Source organism: Myotis myotis, unplaced genomic scaffold (assembly GCF_014108235.1).
Source record: "Myotis myotis isolate mMyoMyo1 unplaced genomic scaffold, mMyoMyo1.p scaffold_m19_p_20, whole genome shotgun sequence".
Lineage (NCBI taxonomy): Eukaryota > Metazoa > Chordata > Mammalia > Chiroptera > Vespertilionidae > Myotis > Myotis myotis.
Window position 1 is genome coordinate 20,121,533 of NW_023416325.1, and position 27,860 is coordinate 20,149,392.

General features: G+C 49.2%; 1 protein-coding gene across 6 annotated transcripts; it reads right to left on the reverse strand.

The window, feature by feature from the left end:
* On the reverse strand, nt 1-27,784 carry VSIG10 (V-set and immunoglobulin domain containing 10). Of its 6 annotated transcripts, none has more exons than XM_036353673.1 (9): nt 27,285-27,780; nt 22,305-22,586; nt 16,608-16,910; nt 14,565-14,828; nt 7,210-7,503; nt 5,002-5,112; nt 4,697-4,712; nt 2,952-3,181; nt 1-2,202 (listed from the first exon to the last, which is right to left on the reverse strand). In XM_036353673.1, exons 1-9 carry the CDS (start codon nt 27,646-27,648, stop codon nt 2,147-2,149), a joined length of 1,920 nt encoding a protein of 639 aa, XP_036209566.1. In that variant the 5' UTR covers nt 27,649-27,780; the 3' UTR covers nt 1-2,146. The 6 variants fall into 6 exon arrangements, 3 of the variants coding, with proteins under 3 accessions (XP_036209566.1, XP_036209568.1, XP_036209567.1); XM_036353675.1 differs by having other exon boundaries at nt 26,864-27,331; XM_036353674.1 differs by lacking the exon at nt 27,285-27,780 and adding an exon at nt 22,783-23,116.
* Nucleotides 27,785-27,860: the final 76 nt, after the last annotated feature.

Consider the following 27,860-nt stretch of genomic DNA (forward strand, 5'->3'; position numbering starts at 1 on the left):
TTAAAAGAAAAAAAAAAAGCCCCAATTCTTTAAAAATACTTAAAACTTGACAATCCCCCAGGACCTGGGTTCTTAACTGACCCAGCCATATTAATGTGCACACAGGGCTCAGCTAGAAGTGAGCAGTCACAGCTCAGTTAGTCAAGGGTTTCTAGTGTTTGGCACCAAGATCTTGAAGCTCCCATTTGCTAGTGGAAAAACTCTGCCTCGAAGATTTGCTACCTACCAGGTACGTGTGCAAGAGAAGAGGAACTTGCAGAAACACCTCAGTGATCTTGAAAATCACCCCGTGTTCCCAGCTAGGGAATTTTTCCTGCAGTTGCTTTTCTTTTTAAAAAGTATTGTTGCCTCTGCATAGTAGACACTTAGAGTCAGAAATGGGATTCATCGAAGATTCTGAAGAGTCTAGCTCCGTGTTCAGTAACTGCAGAAGCAACCTGTCTGGTATCCTGCTCTGTAAATGACACCGACTTGGACTGGGTAGGGTGGTGACATACACGAGGTGCCACCAGCAAAGGACCCAGCCCAACGCGACTGCAGAGGTCACGGCTCTTCCTGAGGGGGGCACATGTGCAGCCAGCTCCTGGGCTCCCGTGTTCTGAGCTCGGGACGGGGCTCCCTTCTAGGGACTTGCTTAGTTTAGTCCCTTCAGGAAAATAGACCAACCCCCAGCACACCTGCAGCTAACCGGTATGTCATTTTACCAGTCCCAGTCCGTTACTGCAGAAGGGAAGTTCTCCTTTCAGCTCTAGGTCTTGCCCATCAGAGCAGAATGTGCAACATTAAAGAATGCAAATTCAAGTCAGATTTTCACACTTAGCACACACCCTTTGCACCTTTATAAGGCCCCTGACATTGAAAAGAGATTTGAGTGAAATCAGGGGACGGGGGGAGGCGGGGGATATCTCTAAACTATACAGGTTCTACTGAAGGCATCAACAGCTCAAACCCATCATACGATAGTTTCATTAGAAACTTAGCATCGTTGGTCAGTGTATCTTCATAACATCGTTAAAGAGAAGACGGAAACAAGCTCTCCATCCCCGGCCGGATGGGCTGGTCTGCCCAAGGAGTACCTCCCACCAGGTACTCCCTCACAAAGCACTTCTCCTGCCTTCTCACACGTCCCAGGGGAAAGGCCGAAAGCTAACAGCGTCATGTCAGAGGCTCTTGTATAAACACGAAGCTTTGCAAAATGTGAGGTTCTAATGAAAGGCACTTTCTCTTAGGGGCCCTAACTCTTTTGAAAATAATTCTATTTCCGGGGAAGCAAACATCGTCAGGAGAGCTCTGAGAAAGCCCTCGCCTGGAACCCCTCCACAAAGAAGCATGGCGGGTCCAGGCAGGAGCTCGCAACTTACAGTCATGTTTTCCTTCCACCAGGGAAGGCAAGGGAGAAGAGAACAAACATCTCTTGAGCACCTCTTAGGCACGTTCACATCCCCGAGTCCTCACATACCCCTGTCAGATAGGTGTGATTACACCCGTTTTATAGATGAGGACATTGAGGCCCAGGGGAGAGGGAAAGCAACCTGCCCAAGCCCATGAAACAAGTGCCCAGACTCAATCCTGGGTGTTTCCAACTCCAAAAGCCTGGCCCACACTGCCTCCCTCTGACCAGCATCAGTCGCCGACACCTCCTCACCTTTTCCAGTGAGCTGACCTTGACCTGGTTCCTTGGCTCAACTGGGCAGTCATCAAGGAAGTGTCCCTGTCCCCCCTCGCCATGCCCTTGTGTGCTGAGGGAAGCTGGTTACAGACTTCACGGGTGGCAAAGGGCACTGCGGCCAAGGGCCTCCTCCCACTCCTGCTCCCCCCAAATCAGCCGACCTGGATAAAGCCAGAAGTCACAGCGGAAAGGGCACCTCAGATGCCAAAGGCAGCTTCCCCCCAACACACTGCCTGTTCCCAACGCTTTTTAGCATCATTAGGAAAAGTTACAGCAAATCAAACCAGCTTTTTAAAAAAATGGACGGAAAGATGTGTGTGTGTGTGTGTGTGTGTGTGTGTGTGTGTGTGTGTGTGCGCGCGCGCCCCCTTTAAGCCCTTGGGCAGGGGTGCAAGTCAAGTCAAAGCAAAAGGAAAAGCTCATCTTCCATGAGGCTCCCCCGCGCTTCAGGCAGATCACGCAGGACAGCTCTCTTCTTCACACTGGCCTGTCTTCCTCGGGGACCAGCTCACTCTGCTGCTCACTGCTGTCGTCTGCGGGGAAAAGGACACCAGGTTCGGGGTGATCACAACAGAGGTGACCTGCTCCCATCAGCCTTCCCTCATCTTGATCTCTGGTCCTTTCCTGTGAGCCTCGGAACCGGATGTCCTGCAGGAGCAGGTGAGGCAGGCTGTGTGTTCCCTGTCCACCTGTCCTTCCCGCTCAAAAGCCTCTAGACGTGCTGGACACTGTCCATCCTTCCTCCCTGTGGCTCACGGACCCCCCTCACCTGGGACGCCCTCTCTCCTTCCAGCTCATTCAAACTGGACTATCCTGAGACTTGCCTCAGAGCCCACTTCTCCCATTAAGCTCCTCCCGACCCAGGAGCCCTCCAAGCTCTCATCTCTCTCCTGAGGTCCTGTGATTGGTCAGCAAGTCGTTCATCGGGCAGTCAGCCCAATTCCTCCTTGCGGCAGCGCCCCTCTGCTCCCCCAGAGCGTTGGGTAAGTCTTGCCTATTTTCATGGTCCCCACGTTTTAATCTGTTCGCTCTGAACTGGCCTCACAAAGCTCCCTGCCTGCAGAGAGCAGTGCCTTTCTCTTCTATCCTACAGCGCCAATGCCGTGCCTCTCCCAGAGCAGGCCGCCGGGAGACGTTTATCAGTTTAATTGGTGCATTGGTCGTTGATAATGGATTCTCAGGTTCCAGATTAAACTTTAACCGTCTTCTCCAGCCTTCGAAAAACCTAGTAGAGGCTTCCTCCCCACAGCTTAGCAGGAATGCTGCGAAGCAAACAGCTCACCTTGCAGAGATGGGAGCCCATTGGCCATCCAGTCTATGTTGCCGTTCACCAGGGCCGTCACCCTGTGGATGTGGCTGTGCTTGTGTATTTCTATTGGGAACTCCTCCCTCTCATTGGCTTCCTCGTCTTCCTCCTCCTCCTCCTCCTCCTCTTCTTCTGCAGCATTGTCTTCCTCCTCCACCTCTTCTTCCTCATCCACCAGAACCATGATGTCACCCATGTCTTGTCCCCTAGTTGCCAAAGGGAGAGAGTCAGGAAGACAGCCTGTGTTTTCCAACGTCAGCCCTCGCTGAAGAGGAGACACACTGGATTCTTTGCACCCCCCTTGGGAACATGGAAAATTCTTCTGGCATTCAACTCTGTTACGTCAGGAGGGGACAGTGTGGCTGTACCTCTCCGAGAGATACAGCCACAGATGGGTACAGATAACCTTATCTTGTTCGGGGCGAGTTTTGTCATTCATCCCCTGCTTCTGGGCAAGGTGGCCTCATTGTCCCAGGCTCCTAACATCTTACTCTCCGCCTCCCCCTGGCCCCCCACTCAGTACACACTCAAAAGCTCCGTTCCTTTCCTGCAATGCCCTCATCTCTGCTGCACTAACTAAAATGTCTCCTCATTATTTAGGGCCCAGGTAAAGTCCTCCCCTTCCCTCTGAAGTCCGGTCCTGAACTTCCATTGCATCTGGAGTCCGTGCCCAGCGGTGGAGCATGCAATCGCTCTTGGTTTATTGCTGGTTTTGCCTCCCCAGTCAGACTGGACATTTCTTTCAGAAAGAAGAGCACGTGCCACAGGCCAGGGACAGTCCTGGGAGCATCACACCCTCATTTAATCCTCACCGTCTCCCTCTGGGACACGGAGGCCACAGCGGCTCAGAGAAGGTCAGGGGGTTTCCCTGAGCACCGGGCTTGGGAAGGCAGAGTTGCGATGTGAACCTAGGTCAGCTGATTCCAAAGCCTTTTCCCACTGTGCCTCACTGCTCCCTCCTGTGAGAAAGAAGCCTGGGGAAGGACAGACTCACTGGGAGAAGGGTCCCCAAACACAGGCAGCAAAGGTAACATTGTCCCCACGAATAAAAAGGGTCCCAAGGCAATAATATCCCCTCACTGTGAATGGTGGTCTGAGAGCAGTAACCTCCATGGCTATCAATGGGTGAAGAGAAACGAAGAGTCCTTTGCTCCCGCCCAAAACCTCCTCAGGGAACAAAGGGCACACGGTCCACTTAGTGCTTTGTCCCTCCTGAGGTGCCCTCGTGGGAGGGGCTCCTAGGCGCGCTCAGACTAGCTTTCCCAAGCAGCTGGAGGACTGTGGCTTATTCATCCTCTTAGAAAACTAGGTGAGATAAATGCATGAATAACTGGGCCCGACAGGAACACACTGTCTTTATGCCTCAACAACAGCCCAGCAACGTGCCTGCCCCACCCCGAGGTCTAGCGTTGTAAAAGGAACAGACTTTGGAACAGTCAGACCCAGGTCTGAACGCGAGCACTGCCGTTACTTCCGGGGTGAGGCGGCAGCAACTCCTCCTCGGACCCTCTGTCTCCCTGTCTGGAAAGTGGAGGTGCCGCCGGCGCCCGAAGGGTTTATGGAAGCGTTTATGACTAATGCCCAGGGAAGCCCCCAGCCAGTGCTGGCCATGGGTGGTCCTCGATGGGAGTACCTATTCGTGGTCTTAGGGAAGGAAGCAGAACAGCGGTGCAGGCAGATCATGGAAACGGGTGTCCGACATGGGTCTAGGGAACACTCACCTGATAGTGTTTCCTACTAAAGGGAGAAAGGAAAAACAATTAATATCAAATAACAGCCGCTTCAGCCTCCCAAACGTTTTTAATCACTCTAATATCTACAAAAGGAAGGACGACCGGAACACCGGCCCAGCGGGGGAGGTGACAGGGTGTTCTGGAATGGTGCTGATTGAACATCTGGGCCCAATGCAGAAGCCTATGGGGTGGGACTTCCGGTGGGAGCCCGACAGGGGCCTCCCTCCATCCTCCCGAGCCACACCCTTGCAAAAAGCCCGAAAGAGAAGCAACAGGACCCGAGAAGAGCTTACATTTCCAGCAGAACACAGGGCTGTAATACAGCATGAGCCCCGAGATAATGGCCAGTCCCAGCAGGAGGAGGCTCACGATGGTTCCCACAATTCCCACGATGTTTAAAGGTTCTGCAAAGACAAATCACACTGTTGACTCTTCCCCCGGGCACGCCTGCAGCCAGCACAGGTATGCTCCCCTCCTCTGTCTGGCTCTAGTCTTATCTTGGTTTCATGGTGTTGGGCCAGGCATATGACCTCTCTGTAAAGCAGGATCAATATCGCATCTCCCTACCTCAGCCCGTGTGGGAACCAGGTGGAGCATGTGATATACGGGAATGTTGGCAAGTTAACATCTCTGTGTGTCTACCACACATCAAGACTGTCTAGAAGGCCACGGTCATTAAGAGTGCGAGTTACTGGTGCCACAATAAACAGTGATCAGTGGGACAGAATAGAGAATCCAATAACAGGCCCACACATAAAAGGAAACTTCACAGGCCCATGCATAAAAGGAAAGCTGATATGTATATGACAGATTGGTGAGTAAAAAGAGGAACTATTTGAGAAATGGGTGCTGGAATAAATTAGGGGTTAGGGGTAGAAAAACTTGATCCTGACCTCACACCATTCACAAAAATCAACCCTAGATGGATTAAAGATTTAATTGTGGAAGGCAAAACATTAAAACATTTACTATCATTGTGATTGTTGGACAGTTAAGGATTTTTAAGATAGAAATTGTTAATGATATAAAAATAAATTCATATAGCCATCTACATTAAAGTAAGAAAGAATGTTTGCTAATCAGAGGATGCCATAAAGAAAGTGAGAAAGACCAACAAGGAACTGAAAGAAGATACCGCTAACATAAAACAAACAAGGAATTGGCATGCAGAATTTCTAAAGACTGCCTACATATCTATAAGGAAGGGCGAGATATAGCCAAAGATACAAATATGTATGAATTTCACAGAAGAAATATAAGCAGCAAATACATGAAATAATGTTCGACCTTCTGAGTAATCAGAGAAATTCAAATTAGAACCACAGTGAGGTTCCATGTTGCACCTACCTGATGGGCAAAAATCATAAAGGCGCCCTGGTGAAAATGTGGAACAATGATGCTCATAAAACACTGTTACAAATGGAAACTGATATAATCACTTTGTAAGATAATTTGGTTACCCCCAAAAGATAAAAATGCACATACCCTGTTACCCTTCATTTCTACTCCTGACACATCGCCTAGAGAAATATTTGCCAGGGGGACCCAGTGTATATGTACACACAGGATTGGGTAAAACATTTTCATAGCAACACTGTTTGTTCATCAAAACAAAACAAAACGAAAAAATCACAAACAACACAAACGTCCATCAACAGGAAAATCAGTCACATAGTTGTGTAATAATGACACAATGGAGAGTTATACAGCGATGAAGAGACACACTGGCATAAATAAATCCAAGGAACAAAATGGGGAGTGAAGAAAAGAAGTCACAAAAGACTATATTTGTATGGTAACCAGCATTTCTTAAAACTCAAAACCAAAACAAACAGCAGTATTATTTAGAAGTGTGTACATACATAACAACATTTTTTCTAAAATAAGACATGGAATTCAGGATAGCGGTTACTTTTTTTTAGGAGGCCAGGACCAGATTAAAACAGGGCCTACAGGTGTGGCTGCAAGATGAAATACAGGATACCCAGTTAAATCTGGATTTCGATAAACAACAAATAATGCGTTAGAATAAGTATGCCTCGTGCAACATTTGGGATATACTTACAACACTTAAAATTATTCTTTGTTTCTCTGAAATGCAAATTCAAGTGTGTATCCCATCTTATTAGTTTTGATGTTGTTTTCTGAATCTGGCACAATGCCTACCGGTAACTGCAGCAATGTTGGACCAGTTTCTTGGGTGGGATGGTGTTTATTTTGCTATGATGCTTCACAACTTACATTGTATTTTTTATTTTTATGTATTTCATATGTATATATATTTCACATACAGATCGATAATCTTTGGTATATAACAGATACTAAGCACTCTTATCTCTATGCAAATAGAGATTTAGGATTGGACACTCACTTTACCCATCCATCTTGTCAAGCCGCAAGCAAGCAGATCTGCCTTCTCCCAGACGGCAGGACCCACCCGCAGGGACGCACCAAGCTGAAGCTCTCAAGCTTCTGCATTTGGTGCCTCTCCGCTCACTCACCTTTCACGCTCAGCCAGATTGCTACTTCCCTCACCCCCACAGGGTTCTCAGCCCGGCAGACGTAGTAGCCCTCATCCAGGTCCTGGGAGCAGTTGTGGATGGTCAGGGTGGAGCTCTGGCCTTTCTGGGTGATGAGATAGTGGCTGCTGGGCTGGATGGCCACCTCGGGCTGGGTGAGGTTCCTCAGCCACAGGATCTTGGCAGAGGGGTAGGCTCCGGACACCAGGCAGGTGAACGTCACATTGCCCCCCACGAAGCACGTCTTCATGGGCTCCGAGAGAAGGGAGGGGCTCCCTGGTGATCAGAAGAAGATAAAGAAAGACAAATGCTTAAGAAGATTCAAGCGGCCCTAGCCAGTTTGGCTCAGTGGATAGAGTGTTGGCCTGCGGACTGAAGGGTCCCAGGTTTGATTCCAGTCAAGGATATATGCCCAGGTTGTGGGCTCAATCCCCAGTAGGGGTTGTGTAGGAGGGAGCCAATCAATGATTCTCTCTCTCTCATCATTGATGTATCTATTTATCTCTTCCTCTCTGAAATCAATTAAATTTTTTTTTTTTAAAAGAAGATTCAAGTGGTGGTCTGAGATTTTCAAGAATATTATCTCCTTCCTAATGAAGCAACTTCAGGAATTTCTGTACCACACCTGGTCTTATCTATATATATAAAAGACTAAGTGACTGACCGTCCGACCTGCTGGTACACATGACGTGCACTGGCAATCTATAATAATAGAAGTGTAATATGCTAATTAGACCGGACAGCCGAAAGACCTTCTGGATGTCCTTCTGGACAACCTTCTGGATGAAGCCGGGGCTGTGAGGGCGGAACCCCTTGCATGAATTTTGTGCGTTGGGCCTCTAGTTTAAAAATAAACATTGACTCTTGCATGTGTGATACATATAAAGCTCCCATCGAATTTCTTAATAGTATTACTCCTTCGGGAATGCCATGTCATAAATTAAAATTGAAAGTGGGTGCAATCATTATGCTACTGAGAAATCTTAATAGTAAGTGCGGTCTTTGTAATGGTACTAGATTTATTGTCAAAAGATTGCGACCTAACATAATCGAAGCTGAAGTATTAACAGGATCTGAGGGAGGAGAGGTTATTCTGATTCCAAGAATTGATTTGTCCCCATCTGGCACTGGCCTCCCATTTGAATTAATTCAAAGACAGTTTCCCGTGATGCCAGCATTTGCGATGACTATTAATAAATCACGAGGACAATCTCTAGACAGAGTAGGAATATTCCCACCTGAACCCATTTTCGGACATGGCCAGTTATATGTTGCTTTCTCTCGAGTTCAAAGAGCATGTGACGTTTAAGTTCAAGTTGTAAATATTTCACCACAAGGGAAATTAGTCAAGCACTCTGCAAGTGTGTTTACTCTCAATGTGGCATACAGGGAGGTATTAGAATAAGTTTAATCAATTTACCAGTCATTGTTTTTAATCAATGTTTTTCTATCATGTTTTCGTTGTTTTTCTATCATGTCTTTGTTGTTGTTATATCATATTGTTATTGTTTATTAATCAATTTATATATTATTTTCATATACATTTTACTAATTTTCTTTCATCTCTGACACTTCTATTATAGAGAAAGGACAAATAGTGATACTAAAATATTCTAATTAATTTCCTTTCAATGTGCACGATTCCATGCACAGGGCCACTAGTATAATAATAAACGCTAACATTTACTGAGCATGGACTATGGGCGAGGCACTGTTATACATATTAACCCAATTAGTTCTCATAACAACCCTGTCATTAGTTCCAGTTTGCAGATGGGAAGACTAAGGCACAGAGAAAGTTGAGTAACTTGCTCAAAGTCACACAACTAAGTAAGTGATGCAGCTAAGATTTAGGGTGACAAACCGTCCTGGTTTGCCAAAGACTGAGGGGTTCCTGGGCCATGGGGTTTTCAATGCGCAAACAGGGGAAGTCTTGGGCAAACCGGGGTGCATTGGTTCCCCTGTGTAAGACTGGAAGCCAAACAGTCAGGCTTTTGTAGACCACATTCCTTACTTCTATGCTGTAGGCTTCTATGTATAATAACCACATTGATGATATTTTTTTTAAAAAAGGGCAGACAGTCTGACAAGGGTGTTCAGGGAGACAATAAGGCAGCTGTATTAGTTTCCTATTGCTGCTGTAACCAACTCCAGCAAACTCAGTGGCTTGAAACAACAGAAATGTGTACCTTTATAGTTCCGGAGGTCAGAAGTCCAAAATGACATTATTGGGCTAAAAGCAAAGTATTGGCAGAGCTGGTTCCTTCTGGAGGCTCCAGGCGAGAATCCATTTCCTTGCCTTCCCAGCTTCCTGAGCCACCTGCATTCCTGGGCTGGTGGCCCCTTCCCTCCAACCTTTTGTATCTGTTTTCACATCCCCTTCTACTGAGGTTGACCCTCCAGCCTCCCGTTTGTAAGGGTTCTCGTGAGGACATTGGGCCCATCCGGAAATCTAGGACACTCTCCCCATCTCAGATCCTTAATCACATCTGCAAAGTCCCTTTTGCCACGGAAGGTAACCTAATATCGGCTCTACAGACTAGGAACTGGCCCTCTCTGGGGGGCCTTTACTCTGCCTACCAGGGTTCAGTTCTAAAAATGCATGCGGGGGGGTGGGGGTGGGGGGCGAGGGGAGGGACAGACCAGGCCTCTCTCTGCAGCTCAGGTCAACCAAAGAGACTCCCACAAACCTACGTTTGCTCAGGACACTCACATGTTGCACCTGTTCTTGGATCAACGGTCAGGTTCCCACACCCTGCGTTGCTAAATCACACCTTACCCTGACTGTGTGAACCCACAGTTCCTTTGGGGTCATGAAGCCAGCAGCAGTGTCAAGCCTTAGTATGTTTGTATTTTGCAGGCCCCCAACCAAAGTTTGAGAAATGGCCCCCCCATCCTTTATTAAAAGCAAAACAAACAATAGGCTGGTCCCTCCAAACTCCCAAAGATCATGTACATAAACACACTTTTGACAAACACAGCATTCACCCCTCAAAAAGCTGAGTCACCCATCCATCTAGGAATTCAATGAGTTTCGCCTAAAGAGGATGCTGTGTGCAAGGGTGGGGTCGGGCGGTGGGGTGGGTGATGCAAAGCCCTCAGAGATCTGCAAGAGATGGACCACATACCGGCTCCTTGATATACTGGGCTGGCCAGTGCTGCAGCTTCTCATGGATTGAGTTGGGGTTTTTTGTTTGTTTTTCAGCTTAGGGATCTACATGCTGTTTAAAGAGAGATATGAGCAGCAGGACTCCCCAAAAGCATTACTTTTCATGATTTTGGGGGCGACGCTGCTCTGCATCCCTAAGGTGGACACTGACATTACCTTTCAACGACTTACTAGTCCCCCCAAGTGAAATGATGACCCAGACACCCCCCTGCCCCCCAAAGCCCTTGCTACTGAAAGTGGGGTCTGTGGACCAGCAGCCGCAGCACTTGCTGGGAACTGATTAGAAACGCAGAGTCTCGGGCCCCCCCCAACCCAGAGAGTCCGAATGTGCAGAGTCCCCAGGTCCCCGGGTGACCTGTGTGCACATCAAGGCTTGAGAAGCAGGGGGCTCGAGTGCCATGAGGGACAATGTCAGAGTCCAGAAGGTTCCAGGTCCTTGTGCCTGCTTCCAGGCTCCTGGGATTAGGAAAACTTCCTGTCAGCTCCCTTCTCCAGAAACACTGGCTAATCCTGAGCACTTACAGGGTGGGGCAAGCGCGGGTCTACAGTTGTTCATATGGAAAATAATAGCATGATAAACAATAATGCCGGCTGTCATAAAGCCACGTCTTCGTTAGCAAGTCGGGAAAGCCTAAACAAGGCGGGCAGCACTTCCTGCAGGAGGAACGCTGGGCAGTGAGGACTCTCACGGTCTCTGTAGCAGTGATGGCGAACCTTTGGAGCTCGGCGTGTCAGCATTTTGAAAAACCCTAACTTAACTCTGGTGCCGGGTCACATATAGAAATTTTTTGATTTTTGCAACCATCGTAAAACAAAGACTTATAGTTTTGATATTTATTTTATCTATTTAAATGCCATTTAACAAAGAAAAATCAACCAAAAAAATGAGTTCGCGTGTCACCTCTGACACGCGTGTCGTAGGTTCGCCATCACTGGCCTGGAGAGTGTCTGCCTTGGATGGAGAGCTCCTTTGTGGGGGATGGAAATGTTCTGGAATTGGGTCGTGGTGACAGCATTGTGCACGTACGAAATGAACAAGCGAACACTGCATTAGCCCTGGCCGGGGTGGCTCAGCTGGTCAGACATGGAAAGGCTGCCTGTTTGATGTCTGGTCGGGGCACATGTCCAGGTTGCAGGCTGCATCCCTGGTAAGGGGCAGGCAGAAGGCAGCCAACCAGTGTTTCGCTCTCACATTGATGTTTCTCTCTCCCTCTCCCTTCCTCTCTCTAAATATCAATCAACGATTTTTTTAAAACCACTGACTTAATACATTTTAAAAGAGTAAAGTTTATGTTTTGTGAATGATATCTCATTTTTTAAAGTTTGCAAAAAACCACTTGGGCCGATTTGGCCCGTGGGGCATAGTTTGCTAATCCCTGTTCTAGCACAGAGAGTAAGCCTTGATCTGTCCTATTGCCCAAGGCCAGGGTCGGTATCTGACACAGAGGGGACCCCTGGGGTGTGTTTGTTTAATGCCTGTTTGAATGGCACGTGACTAGGAAAACCAGCACCTCCTGGTTCGGCCAGGCTCAGGCTCACTTCTCAGCATGTCAGCTCTCAGCGCTGCGCCTCTGAAGATGATCCTGATAAACCATGAGGAAAATCTCACCACGGCCAATAAACCCAACACGCTCTGGTCCTAGCGTACCCGTGGTATTAGTTTCCTGAGCTGTTATAACAAAGCCACTGGGTGTCTTAAAGCAACAGGCAGTCTCTACCGTTCAGAAAGTCAAAAGTTCAGAATCAAGGATCAGCAGGCTTAAAAAGAGTAACTAATGTAATAATCCGAACAATAAAGATTTAATTTAAAAAAAAAAAAAAGGATCAGCAGGCTTGATTCCTTCTAAATGCTCCGAAGGAGACACCATCCCATGCCTCTTTCTTTATATATATATATAATATTTATATATATTTGATTTTTTACAGAGAGGAAGGGAGAGAGACAGTTAGAAACATCGATGAGAGAGAAACATCGACCAGCTGCCTCCTATACACTCCCCACTGGGGATGTGCCCACAACCAAGGAACATGCCCTTGACCAGAATCAAACCTGGGACCCTTCAGTCTGCAGGCCGATGCTTTATCCACTGAGCCAAACCAGCCAGGGCTCATGCCTCTTTCTTAGTGTCTAGTGCAGTGATGACGAACCTTTTGAGCTCGGCGTGTCAGCATTTTGAAAAACCCTAACTTAACTCTGGTGCCATGTCACATAGAGAAATTTTTTGATATTTGCAACCATAGTAAAACAAAAGACTTACATTTTTGATATTTATTTTATATATTTAAATGCCATTTAACGAAGAAAAATCAACCAAAAAATGGGTTCGCGTGTCACCTCTGACACACGTGTCATAGGTTCGCCATCACTGGTCTAGTGGTTGCCAGCAATCACTGGCATTCCTTGGCTTGTAGATGCATCATTAACCCCTGCCTCCATCACCACCTGGCATTCTCCCTGTGTGTCCATGTCCAAATTTCCCTCTTCTTATAAGGATGCCAGCCATTGCAATAGGGCCCATCCTAATCCAGTATGACCTGTGACCTCATCCTACCATAATAACATCTGCAAAGACCCTTACTCCATAGGTACCTGGGTTAGGACTTGAACACAACTTTCGGGAGGACACAATTCAACCCACCACACCCACCTAGGCTCACTGGTACCTCAAGCACAATGCTCTGGCTATCCTGATCTTCTCTGAGTTCCTCAAATGCCAAGTATGTTTCCACCTCAAGACCTTTGCATTTGCTGTCCTCTCTGCCACAGATATTCAAGCCACAGTCAACTTCACCCAGTCAACTCCTTCTCGTCCTTGAAGTCTCAGCTCAAAAACTGTACAGGGTGGGGTAAAAGTAGGTCTACAGTTATTCGTATGGAAAATAATACAATCTCTCTATATAAAAGCCTAAGTAACCATTAAGACCGGTTGACCGAACACTCAATGCAGGAGCTGCCCCCTGGTGGTCAGTGTACTCCCACAGCCAACCTCCCAAGGTCCCTCCTCCCCTCCACCCTCCGGGCCTGCCCTAACGGCTCCAATCGCTGGCCAGGCAGAGGGACCCCACCCGTGCGTGAATTCGTGCATCGGGCCTCTAGTAATTAATAAACAATAATACAAGAATAAACTCCGTGTTTCCATACTCACAACTGTAAACCTACTTTTGCTCAACCCTGTATTACTGCCCCAAGGAGACCTCCCTGCCACCTTCCCTAAAAGAGACTGTCTTACAAACACCATTTTAATCTCATAATTATTCTCACCAGCTGAACCTATCTTACTTATTGTATTTTCTGTCTTCTTCCCACCTCCACTCCACCCAGAATTTAAGCTCTGTAAAAGAGGAATAGTAATGTGTCCGGAAATTCTTTGACACTCCTCCCTTCAAAAAGTGTTGCCTAAAAAAAAAAAAAATAGTGCCTAATTTCCCCCACTCTCCTTGAAAGCGAAGCCAGACTGAGTGACTCACTTCAATGAACAGAACATGGTGCAAGGGAAGCCATGTGACTCTGGAGGCTAGGGCATAAAAAGGATACCGTCTACCTGGCTTACTCCCTCTTGTATCACTTGCTCTGGGGGAAGCCGGCCGCCATGTTGTGAGGACACCCAAGCAGCCCTGTGAAGAGTCCCACCTGGAGAGGAAGCGACTTGCCAGGTGTGAGAGTGAGCACCTCAGAAGTGATCCTTCAGATGATTTCAGCCCTCCCAGCGAGTCTTGCAGCTGAGACCCAGGCATGGTGAAACCAAGACAAACCATCCCCACTGTGCCCTCTCTGAATTCCTGGCCCACCGAAATCCCGAGATAATAAGGGATTAGTTGTTTTAAGCCACTGAGTTTGGGGGTAATTTGTTACATAATAGAAGATAACTAATTAAAAACCTCGTTTGTCTGTTCATTGGCCCATCTCCAGCACCTAGAAACTGCCTCGTGTACAGCGGTGCTTCATTAACATTTGTCAAGTGAAAAACAGCTCAGACTAGGACCGAGAAGCTTGGTTAAGCTTCCAGGTTTGAAAGGAAGGAAACCCAAAGCAAAAGAAATGAAGAAAGGGAAGGAATTCGGTTCATTCTGACATCCTCAGATTTCTTTCCTAGACCTTCTTTCAAATGGTTCTCCCAGGAGGAGGCGAGTAGACCCAAAACCCCAGGACAAGGCAAGCCAGACTCACGGATCTGGACCACACAGCTGGCTCCCGACGCCGGCCCTGCTATGTGGCTCCCAACGCACTTGAACTTCTTGCCATCCGACAGCTGGGACCGGTTCAGCATCTCCACTCCCAACGTCGACGTCCCCACAACCACACCTCCTGGCTCTTCTGTCCACAGGAGGTTAGGGTGTGGGTATCCCCCATCCCAGCGGCAGGTGAGCTGCAGCATGAACAATCTTGGCAACATCTCTGCCCAGCACTCAAGGTCTGACAAAGGGGGAGGAGCTGCAAAACACCAGAGGGGAGCATGGGCTTACTCACAGATGCCAGCTCAGGCATTGGGCTGCGTCTAAAGGGAGCCAGGGGAGCAGAGAAACAGTCAGGTTTCCTCTGCTGGGCATTCCATCTCCGAGGGCGTGGGCCTGATTTATCTTTGTATTTCTCACTAACTGCATGTGGCTATATACGTTTAAATGAACAAAATGAAACGACCAATTTAGTTCCGCCATCACACTACCCCCATTTCAAGTGCTCAGTAACCACACGTGGTAGGTGGTTATTAGACTACACAGTACAGAGCGTTTCCATTATCACAGAAAGTTCTAGTAGACAGTTTTGGTCCCTAGAGGGGGTACAGGTGGGACTTATTCACTCCCATCCCCAACATAGACTTCCTGTTCACCGTGTGCACATATTACTAACAGCACAAAATTTTTAACTTTAACTATATATAATTTACATGTACTACATATGCATATTATATTATGTAGGCGTATTACCATATATTTTACATAATACACATAAGTAAATAACTTTGGAAATACGCCAAAATGATGCCTAGAGTACAATTGATTATTTTCTTCTCTATACTCACCTGTGTTTCCCACATCAAGCATGTATGACTTGCTATGCAATACATGACTTAGGGTAGAGAAAACAGAGACGTACAAGGCTCTGAACACGCACGGATTAGTCGTGTGTCATTATCCTGCCCACTGACGGTCTGTTCTCGTGCTCCCTCTCATTGGCGTGGAGTGTGAGTGCACCAAGCCTCTCTGCAGTGGTTTCTGTCCATGGGTGCATTTAGTGGTAATTTCTTCACCCCCAAAATAAAGGCTCATGAACTGCTGGTCCCTAACAGCACTGGAGGGCCCAGGGTTCGGGAAGACAATGCACGAGGATCGAGAAACGAATCTGCACATGGTGGTCCATCCACACAGTGGAGGAGTGTTCGGTCCATAAACAGGAATGAAGTGCTCCCTCCTGCTACAACCTGGGCGAACCTCGTAAACTGGGTGCTCAGTGACACTGGTCACAACAGGGAACACGTTGTATGATTCCATTTATAGGAAAAGCCCCGAATGGACAAATGCATAGACACAGGACGCAGATCAATGGGACGGGAGAGAGAGGGGCTGCGGGGAGGGGACGGGGGTGGCTGTTTAGTGGACACGGGATTTCCATTTGTAGGGATGAACACGTTTTGGAACTACACAGAGGTGATGGGTGCACAACACTGTCCATGTGCTAAATGCCAGTTGTACATTTTCTAGTGGTTAATGTTATTTTATGTACTTTCATCTCAGTTAAAAAGAAAAAAGATCCCTAACCGGGTTGGCTCAGTGGATAGAGCATCGGCCTGCGGACTGAAAGGTCCCACGTTTGATTCCGGTCAAGGGCATGTACCTGGGTTGCGGGCACATCCCCAGTAGGAGGTGAGCAGGAGGCAGCTGATTGATGTTTCTAACTCTCTATCCCTCTCTCTTCCTCTCTGTAAAAAAATCAATAAAATATATTTAAAAGAAAAAAGAAAGCAATGAGCTAGGCAGGAACTTCCCTCTGTGGCTCTCAGGGACTCTGTGCCTTACTTAGCAGCAACCTGCTAGAAGAGGTGACTCCCTCCCTGACAGGCAGCCCTGGGTGTGTACACGAGTGCTGAGGGAGCTGCAGAAGCATGTTAGGACACACGCAGCGGGCAGGCCTTTGGAGACAAAAGGCAGAGGCACCCACGTGCGGCTCGCAAAGGGTCGGGTGAGGGCATGGGGAAGGGTGCCTCTTACGCACCGTAGACCAGGAGCTCGGTGGTCACGCTGCGCTGTCTCCCACTGAGCAGGTTCTTGGCCAGGCAGGTGTAGTTCCCCTGGAGGTGCTGCGACATCTGTAGCAGCGTGAAGCTGCTGACCGTCAGGTTGTTCCCAAAGGGCTCGGTCTTGGAATCCGGGGCCCGGAACCACCACTCAATCATGGGCGGAGGCCGGGAGCTGCTGGCACAGCTGAAGTCCACCCGGGAGCCCTTGGTGGCGTAGAGGGTGCCATTGGGGAGCACGCCGGTGCTGGAGATGTTGGCTTCGACCTGGTAGGGGCCGCCTGGGAATGACAGGGGGGGAGGGGAAGGCTGAAAAGTCCATTGGAGCCCCTTACCAGCTCTCACTGGCCTCATAAATGACCAGGAAGCAGCCAATAAGAAGAACAATAGCTATCAAACACTTCCTCTATGACAAAGGCTATGCTAAGTGCCCGGACACGTTCTCTCATTTAACCCCAAGTGATTAAGTCTGGTTTATCAGGGATCCACCCTCACAGAAAGAAAGAAAAGGAAATCGCTCCTTTTTAAGAACACTGGTGAGTGGAAAGGATACCTGTGCACTAAAGTTAACACAGCAGGCCTGCGTCTGTTTCCAAAAAGGCCAGCTTGCGAGGTGACTGGGAACTTGGATGTCAGGGGGTTCCCACCATTCCCAGAACTGGTTAAGAGTGGGGCTCACTGTGCCTACACTGTTGGTACAGACCGCGTGGTTTATCCTGAACCCCAGCTTTCCTTCTGAGAGTCTAGAGTTTGAGAACATGCTAGAGGAGGCCAGAGGGACCGGCCCCCAATAAGAACTCAGGGTGCAGAGTCTCTAATGGCTCCCGGTAGACAGCGTTTCACACGTGTTGCCACACTTGCTCAAGGAAATAAGCGCGTCCATGTGACTCCACGGGGCAAGGACTCTAGGAAGCTTGCTCCTGGTCTTCCCTGGACTTACCCCCAATAAAAGGCACCCAGGTACCTCTCCCCTTTGCCGGTCTTGCTTTGTGTACCTTTGCCATGACCATGGTACGCGCCGAGTCCTGTGAGCTCTCCTAGAGAGGACTCTCACAGAGCCCCCAGCACAACTCCACACCCAAAGGCCAAAGGCCAGGGCAAACCACGCAACCTCTCTCAGCCTCCGCCGCCTCGTCTGTGAAATGGGGGTGATACCAGAACCCACTCGTGGGGTGGTGGTGATGATTACCTGAGTTAGTACAGTACAGCACTCAGAACAATGCCTGATTGTGGGAAGCACTTGATGAATGCTAGGTCTTATCTTCATTCCCCTCACATCTCTGAACTTTCTTGTCAGAAATTCCCTCCCACTGTTGGTACCCAGCGCCCCTAAGATGCCACATCACCTTTGATGAAAAGAATAGATCTAACACCTATTTACACTGAAGTCATTTTGGAGTTACCTCTCCCAGAAGAAGAATCCAGGAAGGGCAATGCTTGGCCAAAGGAATAAAACTATGACTACAGAAAATTTTGAGCAGAAATAGGCCAGTGGGGAAAATTATTGGGGGGAGGAAAAGGCTTTTCCAGAGCCCCTCACAGTACAGCATCTATTGCATTTATATCTGAAGCCGTGGTATAAACTCTAGAAATTGTGGATTTCTGAAGACAATGCCCTTGACCATATGCTTGTCAAGTTGGGGCTGGTTCCTAAGCGTTTCAGCGATCTGTTAGAACCATGTCACCTCCCACAGAGGGTCTGGGGGGATTATATTGTGGTTTGGGAGGTGCTCAACTGTCCCATTCACTGCTGCTGGCTAGTTGGTTAGGTATGTGGACCAGCAGGTCCAAGGGAGTGCCCACAGTTGGCAGACACCCAATTAAGCACAGAGTGCCTCCGAGGTCCTGGTAGCCAAGAGTGGGCCAGTAAAGGTAGTGAGTTAGATTGGCCAGCCAGGTCTTTCAAATTGTGGTCTCATGGGCCACTGTAGCCTGACATGGACAATGTGGACTCCCAGAAACTGGCTGGGAGGAGCTTTTGACCCGCACAATTCTCAGCAAGAAATGGAGTTGGGTACAGGGAGTAGATGAGAAGGAAGCAAGTGCAAGAGTTCAAACAAAAAGTTAAATGAAAGGCCCTGGCAAGTGTGGATCAGTTGGTCGGGCATCTTATCAACGCCTTGGTCAATGTCAGTTTCAGTTCTTGACTCTTTGTGGGATGGATGCCTTAGTCTAGTAGTTATGAGCTTGAACTCGAACTCAGACAGACCTGGATGTGAATCCTACAGCAGCTTATAAATGGACCACCTTAGGAAAGTGCCGCCCTTCTCATTCTCACTTTCTTGTCCTCATGAAATGAAAATCACAGGAAGAACTTCTATCACTGGGTTTTTGAAGGATCCAATGAGATACACCGTAACCTGGTGTTTGACCTGAGGTCAGTAGTCTATAACTGTTTATCTGATGGTATCGGCAGTAGCACACCTGCAGATTGATTCTAGACCAAGCATTGGCGGAAGATGGCCCACTATCTGTTTTTTTCTGGCCCACAAGCTAAGAATGGTTTTTACAGATGGATATCCGCCATTGATTTGATGAGGGAGAACAGTGAAATGTTATATCCTCCAGAAAGAATTCTGTTCTTCTCATTGATAGGCCTGTACTACCAAAAAAAGTACTCAATTATCACTACATTTTGAATTTTGTCAATAATCGTATGTAAAAGTTGGTCTTCTTTCTTTTTATGTAAGTATTTACGTATATAATATCCTCAATTTTACCCATTGGCCCATAACGTCCGAAATATTTACCATCTGAATCTCTACAGAAAAAGCTTGCCCCCTGTTCTAGAACAATCTACCACCGCTGTTACCTTCCTCTTCTCTGCTATCATTCTTGACATAGAACTCACTTCTTTCCTTCCTCCATAACTACAGGTTGGCCAGTCAAGGGTCTCAAATGGTTAATCTGCATCTCAGGCACCACACACAGGGAGATTCCCATCTCTGCGTGTGGGTTCCTCGCCAATAGGAAAAGCGGTCTTCAGACATTTACTCTGTTACCAGCATTTTTATTTGGAAACGATCTAAGATCCCCCTGGGCAGTCCCTGCTAGCCAGTGGGCACATTTATAGTGCTACAGCGGGATAAGATCCTGGGGAAACTTACAGGGACTGTTTTCCTATCACTTCTAGAGGCTGAACATAGACGCAAACACAACCACGTCATTGCCTCCGATCTCCCTAGTGACTGCCGAGTCTGTCCAAAGAGTGGGAACCCAGCGGTCTTCAGCCTATTAAAAGCACCCATCTCTGCTTCTGCTGAGCTTGGCAAGACTCAAATGAATCAATCTCTGGGCAAGGATCGTCTGTCTTCCGATGGGGGTCAACGATCTGTCTTCAGCGTGCCCAGCCGTCCTTCCCCTGGGGCCTTCGGTTGTGGGCCCAGGGTCACCCCCGCCAACAGAGAATGAGCGCAGATGGGATGGGCCCAACTAGTGAGGGAAGCACGGGACTTTCCTGAGACTCTGTCTCCTGCAAGTCTGGAGTGACAGCCACATCACTGGGGAGAACAGAAGCACCTCCATCCTCCAAACCCCAACTAAATCCAACGGGGCTCCTGAGCGACCGGATCCGGTGCTCCTTCTACACTGGCTTGGCCTGAGAAAAACAGACACGGAGTCTGGCTCTGTGCACCATGACTGCGGCCTTTCACAGGCTAATCTCTAGTGGGATCACCCGGCTCCCCAAGGCCTGAGAGATGGTATCTTGAGAGAAGCACAAAGTCTACTGGAACGTGTTGAGGTCTGTGCCACCGTCCCCACTCCTCCAGCCTTCCTGCAGGTAAATCCACAGCTGTTCTAACCCTGCACCCACCCCAATTTGGAGGCAGAAGAGGATGGATAAGTCAGTGAAATAAGCCGCCATCGCGGCCCTGCACTGCTCTGGACCATGGGATTTCTGTACTCTCGGGGGGAGGCAGTCCCAATCCTAACGGCACCATTAAGTTAACCAGTATTAGTGCAGGGACTTTTTGTCCTGAGCCGAATAACGAGAATCACATCGTGGTGCCCATTCCAGACAGGTTGCATCAGCCCAGGCGTACAGAAACCCGATTCCTAGGAGGCAGACTCACCAAACGCCCACTGGTCAGTACGCAAGGATCCAAGGGGGAAGGAGGGAGAAGCAACCGCCCTCACACAGCCGGCTTTGTGCTTCTGCAGTCACACACTCCAAGTCACTTACAGATAACAACTTGTCACATCTCGAACATTTTCTCCAGAGCATGCGAGGCCATGTTACAATGTTTCCAAACTTTTCTCCTTAAGAGATTCGGCTATCAACCATGTCAGGGGAAAGATGGGACAAATGAGATCTGGGCACACAGAGTCCCCGACCCACAGCACGGAGCTGATGGCTGGGAACTTGAGATGCACTTTTTCCCACAGGAGCCCCATCACCTGCCTAACCAGTTGATCAAAGCAACGTGGACCAATGCATCCTGCGTGTCTAGCTCTGTGCAGGTTTATCTCATGAAAAGGTGCAGAGAATCTGTGCTTAGGTTCCACGGGTGATAAAGTGAAGGTTGGGAGAGTTCAAGTGACTTCCCCAACGTAACAAAGACAACAGCCAGCAGGACCTAGATTTAAACCTTGCCCACCTGCCCCCAACTAGAATATCAGCTCCAGGCGGGTGGGGACCTTGTCCCCTGGCCCAGTGCCTACAACAGTGCCTGGCATCAGGCTCTCAACAAATATATGTTGAATAAAGGAATGAGTAAATGCCACATTTTACAGATGAGGAAACGTAGGGAGCAGCAAAGTGATCATATGGGTATTTCTACTAAACTACACAGCAAACTTCTTCTGTAAAGGGACAGAGAATAAATATTGGCGGCCTTGCAGGCCATACTGCCTGTGTCACAGCCACTCAACGCTGCTGTTGCAGCACCAAAGGCAATGAGAGATAACATGTAAATGCACAAGTGTGGCTGTGATCCAGTAAAACCTCATTTATGGGCCCTGAGATTTGAATTGCATATAACTTTCCTCTGTCACAGATATTATTATTCTTTTGATTTTTTTTTTCAACTGTATAAAAATGTACAATAGTATGGGAAGTTTGCAGGCCACGCAAAAATAGGCAGCAGACGGGATAAGGCCCACAGGCTGTACTTTACCAACAACATGGTCTACATGCATGCATGTATATGGACACCATTTCTGGAAAGCACAGTAGTAACAGTAGCTCACGCTAAGCCCTGTGCTAAGCACCATAACCTCAGAGCACGTACCTGGTAAGGTATGCGGTGTATTATCCCACCTAACACATAAGAAAAACCGAAGCTCGGGGATATTAAGCTACTTATTAAAAATGATGAATGACAGCCATCGGACTGGAACTCAGGTAGTCTAACTCGATGATGTTGTACTCTGACTTCGTTGTATAATAAAATGATATTAACAACAAGCTCAAAGGAATGGCTAGCTATTATGCCAGGATACATTTATAGCACTTTATATAGGTCGACTGGTATCTATTCATCACGCAATTCCATGAGGCAAGAATTCTTTTTATCCCCATTTTACAGAGGAGAAAATACAGGTGCAAGAGGTCACTCAGCTTGCAGGTGGCAGAGCCCAGAATGAAACCCAGGCCACTGACTCCAAAGCGCCCCTCCTGTCTACTGATCCGGGCACCTCACCAGCCGGTCCCAGGGCCCTCCCACTCCACTTACTGGCCACCTGCAGCCACACTTGGAACCACCGAGTCTCATTCAGGGCCTCCCAGCAGGTGTAGTTGCCCTCATCCTGCAGGCTCAGTGCCTCGATGTGCAGGGAGCTGGCGTTCACCAGAGAGAAGCGTGGCTTGGCCGGCGGGCGGCTGGAGTTGGAGGACAGGAGGAAGACGGGCTCCGAGTCATTCCGGTACCAGGTCACGAGGCCCCTCGCTTCCGAGATGTTGCCACAGCGCAGAGTCATGTTCGCATGAACCTCTCCGACGACGACAGTCTCCAATCCTGAACGAGGAAAGGTCAGGCCATTACTACCTCTCTTGGTGTCTGAACGACCTCCCCTTTTGCAGTCCCTCCACATTAGGAATTAAAAAAACTCAGCTGTATGGTTTTAAGATGCAGTAACACACAGAGCCCCCACCCTGTTGGGACGGTTGGCCAGTACTTGACATGAATCACAAACAAAAGCACAATAACGTACCTGCCACTTCACATCCACTAACATGGCTAAAATCAAAGACAATAATAAGTGTTGGCAAAGATGTGGACAAACTGGAACTCATACACTGCTGGTAGGATTTTTACATACTGCAGCTACGAGGAAGACGGTTTGGCATTTTCACACATGATTAAAGTTACCGTGTGACTCGGCGATTCCACTGCTAGGTGTATACCTAACAGAAAAGAAAACATATGCCTACACAAAAACTTGTATGTGCATGCTCACAGCAGCATTATTCATAATAGCCAAAAGGTAAAACCAAATACTCATCAACGGGTGAATGAATAAATACCATGTGGTATATCCACACAATGGGAATATCATTTGTCCTTAAAAAGGAATGAAGTACATGCCACGTCATGGATGAATCGTGAAAGCATTATTTTAAATGACAGGAGGCAGTCATAAAAGGCCACATACTGCCCTAGCTGGTTTGGCTCAGTAGATGGAGCGTCGGCCTGCAGACTGAAGGGTCCTGGGTTCAATTCCGGTCAAGGGCACATGTCTGGGTTCCGGGCTGGATCCTCAGTGTGGGGTGTGCAGGAGGCAACCAATCAATGATTCTCTCTCATCATTGATGTTTCTCTCTCTCTCTCCCTCTCTGAAAGCAATAAAAACATATATATATATATCTCCACATTCTTGTGTGGTTCCATATATCTGAAAAGTCCAATACAGGCAACTCCATTGAGATAGAAAATAATTAGCAGATGTCTAGGTCTGGAGGAAATGGAGTAGTGGGAGGGTCGGGAATGACTGCTAATGAGTATAGGGCTTTTTTTTTTATGACTTTTAAATATTTTTTTTTATTGATTTCAGAGAGGAAGGGAGAGGGAGAGAGAGACAGAAACATCAATGATGAGAGAGAACCATCAAATGGCTGCCTCTTACAGCCCCCTACTGAGGATTGAGCCCGCAACCCTGGCATGTGCCCTAGCTGGAATCGAACCCAGGACCCTTCAGTCCACAGGCCGACGCTCTGTCCACAGAGCCAAACTGGCTAGGGCTAGGGCTAGGGCTTATTTTTGGGGTGATGAAAATGTCCTAGAATTAATTAGTACTGATGGTTTCACAGTCTTGTGACTATACTAAAAACTATAAATTGTGCACTTTAAAAGGGTGAATTTTATGGTATGCAAATTATATCTCAATAGAATTATTATTAAGAAAAAACAAACAAACACCTGCCAGCTGCCTCTGGGAATCCTTCCCCTTTATGAAATAAAGAGTAACAGTTATCTGTACCCCAATCTTCTGTCTGGTTACACGGGGGCTCCATTTGAGCGATCTGAAGCCAGCCCAGAACCACAGGATATTCTGATTCTCTCCCCATTTTGGCCACACCATGCCCAAAACCCAGGACAAGATGAAAAAAAACAAAATCTAAGCCACTTGCTGGAAGGCAGAGAATGCCATCCAATGCTAGATTCCAAAACGGCAAGGAGTGCATCTGGAAAAAAAACAACAACAACAACAAAAAAAACCACTTTACAAAGCAAGTGAGAATTATTTTTAAACATTAGGCCTGGGAACCCAAGTTCTCAGTGACAATTCCCACTGAGGAGAGACGAGCTGTAGATTACAGATGCAACGTGCACTCATGAGACCTACAGACCTGCCCCTTTCCTGGCTCCTTGGCAAAGGAATAAAGGAGCTTGGAAAAGCCCTGGTGAAACGTTAGTCTCGGAACCTGAGCTGACAATGGCCTTCTCCTCCAAGGAACAGGGTGACACAGAAGAAACCATCTCAAGGCCCTTTCACCTCTCCTCCCGGCTATGCTCACTCCGTTCTTTTAAACTGATGAAGCTGACGCTGACCTTGGGGACCTTTTAGATGTGGCAGCCCTGTGGGCTGGGTTACAGCTGAGGCAGGCTGAGTCCTGGCTCAGTGCAGAGAGAACAGTCATGGGTTCGTGATGTCTGTGAAACAGACACGGAAACAATAGTCCGGGGGTCCCCTAGTTCCATGACCGCTTGTGCTATAACCCTTCATTTTACGTTGAGAAAACAGAGGTTCAGAAAGCGTTAAGTCATTTACTTATGGTCCCTGTGAGTCACCGGGAGAGCTGGGAACACTCAGGTGTTCCTACTCCAGGCCACAGGGATTTACTCTGGTCTCCCCCCCAGACAGGGCGAGACGATATGACGCGGTAAGTTTGCGTTGTTAGAAGTCATCCACCTGGTGTCCTGAGGGCCCGATGTCTCCCAGTGGAACAGGCGGGAAAGCTACAGACACGGCCGTTTCCCAGCGCTGCCCTCATATATCATTTATAGATGGGATTGTACCCACACTTTTTCTTTCTAGCAACTTCTCCCCAAGAATGACCCAGGATTTACAATCTGCGGCAACAGCGGAGGCATGAGCGCGGTCTGGAGTTATGGGACAAAAAAAAAAAAAAGACAATTTTTTTTCCCTCCAAGAAAACTCCCAATTTGGAAAACAAACAAAAAAATATATAACAACTGGGGAAGCCCTCAACCCCATACACAGAGGTGAACTTGGCCGGGGCATCAATAACCGGGCATGACCACGGAGGAAGCGGTCCTGCGAGGTGAGCCCTGCGAGGTGAGCCGCAGCCCACCTGAAAGCTGGCTCCTTCCAGGATGATTTATGATGTCCCCAGGCCCTGGAGTTCACCTGAAGTAAAAGCTGCAAACAGCTGGGGAGAGACAGCAGGGTGGCCACTAAGTCAAAAGGGGGCGGGGGTGAGTGCTACCTAGGGAAGGTGAAACAAACCTGGGGTCACAGGCCCAGGGAAAGGGGGGACCAGGGCTCAGTTCCAGCAGGAAAGCAGGCTGTGCGCAGCCAGATCTTCAGGATATTTTCCAGATAAACTGGAACCGAGGTTATGGGAGACGTGACTGTTTCTAAATAATTGCTAAAAACAAAACAAAAAAAACGTGTGCGAGCCTAACAGGAACTTTTGGCACTTGCTGCTAGGAAGCTCAGTGATGGCGAACCTTTTGAGCTCGGCGTGTCAGCATTTTGAAAAAACTTAACTCTGGTGCCGTGTCACATATAGAAATTTTTTTTATATTTGCAACCATAATAAAACAAAGACGTATATTTTTTATATTTATTTTATATATTTAAATGCCATTTAACAAAGAAAAATCAACCAAAAAAATGAGTTCGTGTGTCATAGGTTCGCCATCACTTGCCTACAGGGACCAACAAGAGATGAGCTGGGTGTGCTGGGCTGGGCAGCACGGAAAACAGCACCCCACAAGGATTCCGGCAAACTCCATCACCACCCACGACCTCTCACACACTGCCCTGCACACCACAGACATGCATTCGCTGGTGAATTAAATATTAAAATATATTTTCCATCTTTTTATATTCTGCGTATTTTTGCAGGCAACCCCTTGCTCTTTGTTGCTACAAGGTAGAGCAGAGAGAAAGCATTTAAGATCTTTTTCTCAATCATGTCAAGTGTAAGAGGTCATGCCAAGTGTAGAGGAAGTTGTTTGTAAGCCTGAAATTATTTCAAAACAACAACAGCAAAAAACTAAGTGAAGGAAGGAAGCAGGGCTTTCAACGCGCGAGTCCAGAGGAGCCTGCCTGCAGGTGTGCAGGGAAAACCACCGGGCACAGGTGTACGCAGGTTCAACCTCAGGCAGAGAGAGGGACCAGAGGAGAAGAAAACCTCCACTTCGAGCACCTGCCCAGCAGGTAAAACCAGAATGCGAGTTTACACCCGACGCTGAAAACAACAACACTTTCTCCCTGCACGTGCGTCTTCGTTTTCCCAGCTTCAGATGCCCGTGTTCCGTTTCCCAAGTTCCCGTCCCCTCCTCTCAGGCCTCGGCCGCCTGGCCGCTCCCGCTGCCCGCTGCCCGCTCCGGGGAGCGGAGAGAGCTCGCCCTGCACGGGGCGCCGGGAAAATTCCTTTCTGCAGGGAACCGAGCTGCGAGCAGGAAACTCCAGACCCGCCCGGGCGGGAGCGGCTGCAGCCACCGCCGGATCCCGGGAGTCGGGGGACTTCGGTCTCGGGCTGGCCCTCCTCCCACTGCTGCCTGGCGAACCTCAACTTTTCCCTCCGGATCGCGGCCCTTACCTGCGGCGACCCAGCGGGCCAGCAGCGCCCCGAGGCAGAGGAGGACCTGGGGCTCGGGTGCCCGTGCGGCCATCTCGCCGCAGATGCGGGCAGGGCCCCTCAGGAAACGCAGGGGCTGGCTGGGCGGGGTGTGCGCCCCGCAGGGCTCGGGTCCCCGGGGTACCAAGGGCTCCTCCCGGTCCCCGGCCCGACGGAGTGGATCCGCTTTCCGCGGCCCCGGGAGGGATGCTGGGGGTCGGGTGAGTCTGACGGGCGGCGAGCTGCGCGGGGCTCCCGGTGCGATTCTCTCTCCCGAGCGCCCGGCCCGGGGTGGGAGGGCGCACCCCGCCCCTTGTCCCCGCCACCCACTCCGCTCGCGGAAAACAACAGGAGCGGGGCTCCCCCCCACCGCCCATCCAGGCGGGAGCCCGACTTCCTCTACCTTGACCGGGGAGGAGGGCTCTATGCAAAGGGCGCGCGCCCGGGCTCGCGGAGCCGACTCTGCCCGGCCGGCCGGGGGCGGAGCGCGGAGGCAGGGCCCTCCCCGAGCCCACGCCGCCCTGGGCGGCCGCCGGCGTCGCGGGGACCGCTGGGCCGGGCCGAGCCCTGCAGCTGCCCCGGACGGCACCCCAGGTCCGCGGCCAGCGGCTCCCCGGCGGGCGCTCCGCCCGCACCCCCGGAGGCGCGTCGCCAGCGCGAGGGGCGGGCGGCCAGGCTGCAGGGCGCCGGTCCCCGGGGCGTCCCCGCCGAGCGGCTCCCGGGACTCCCCGGTTCCCGCTGCTCCCGGCGGGCGCCGGGGCCGCCATCGCTGCCTGTCCTGCCCGGGGCTGCGCGAAGGCGAGTGTAGAGCGGGCGGAGGGCGACCCCGTGGCCCGCCGGCCAGAGGCAGCCTCGGACTCCCGTCCTGGGACCTGGCCCAGACCACCCGGTCGGACTGCGGGCCCCGGAGCCGGCGGGACGCCTTCCTCAGGCGCTTTTTGTTTGTTTGTTTTCCCTTTTCAGCGTCTCCACCCCCGTC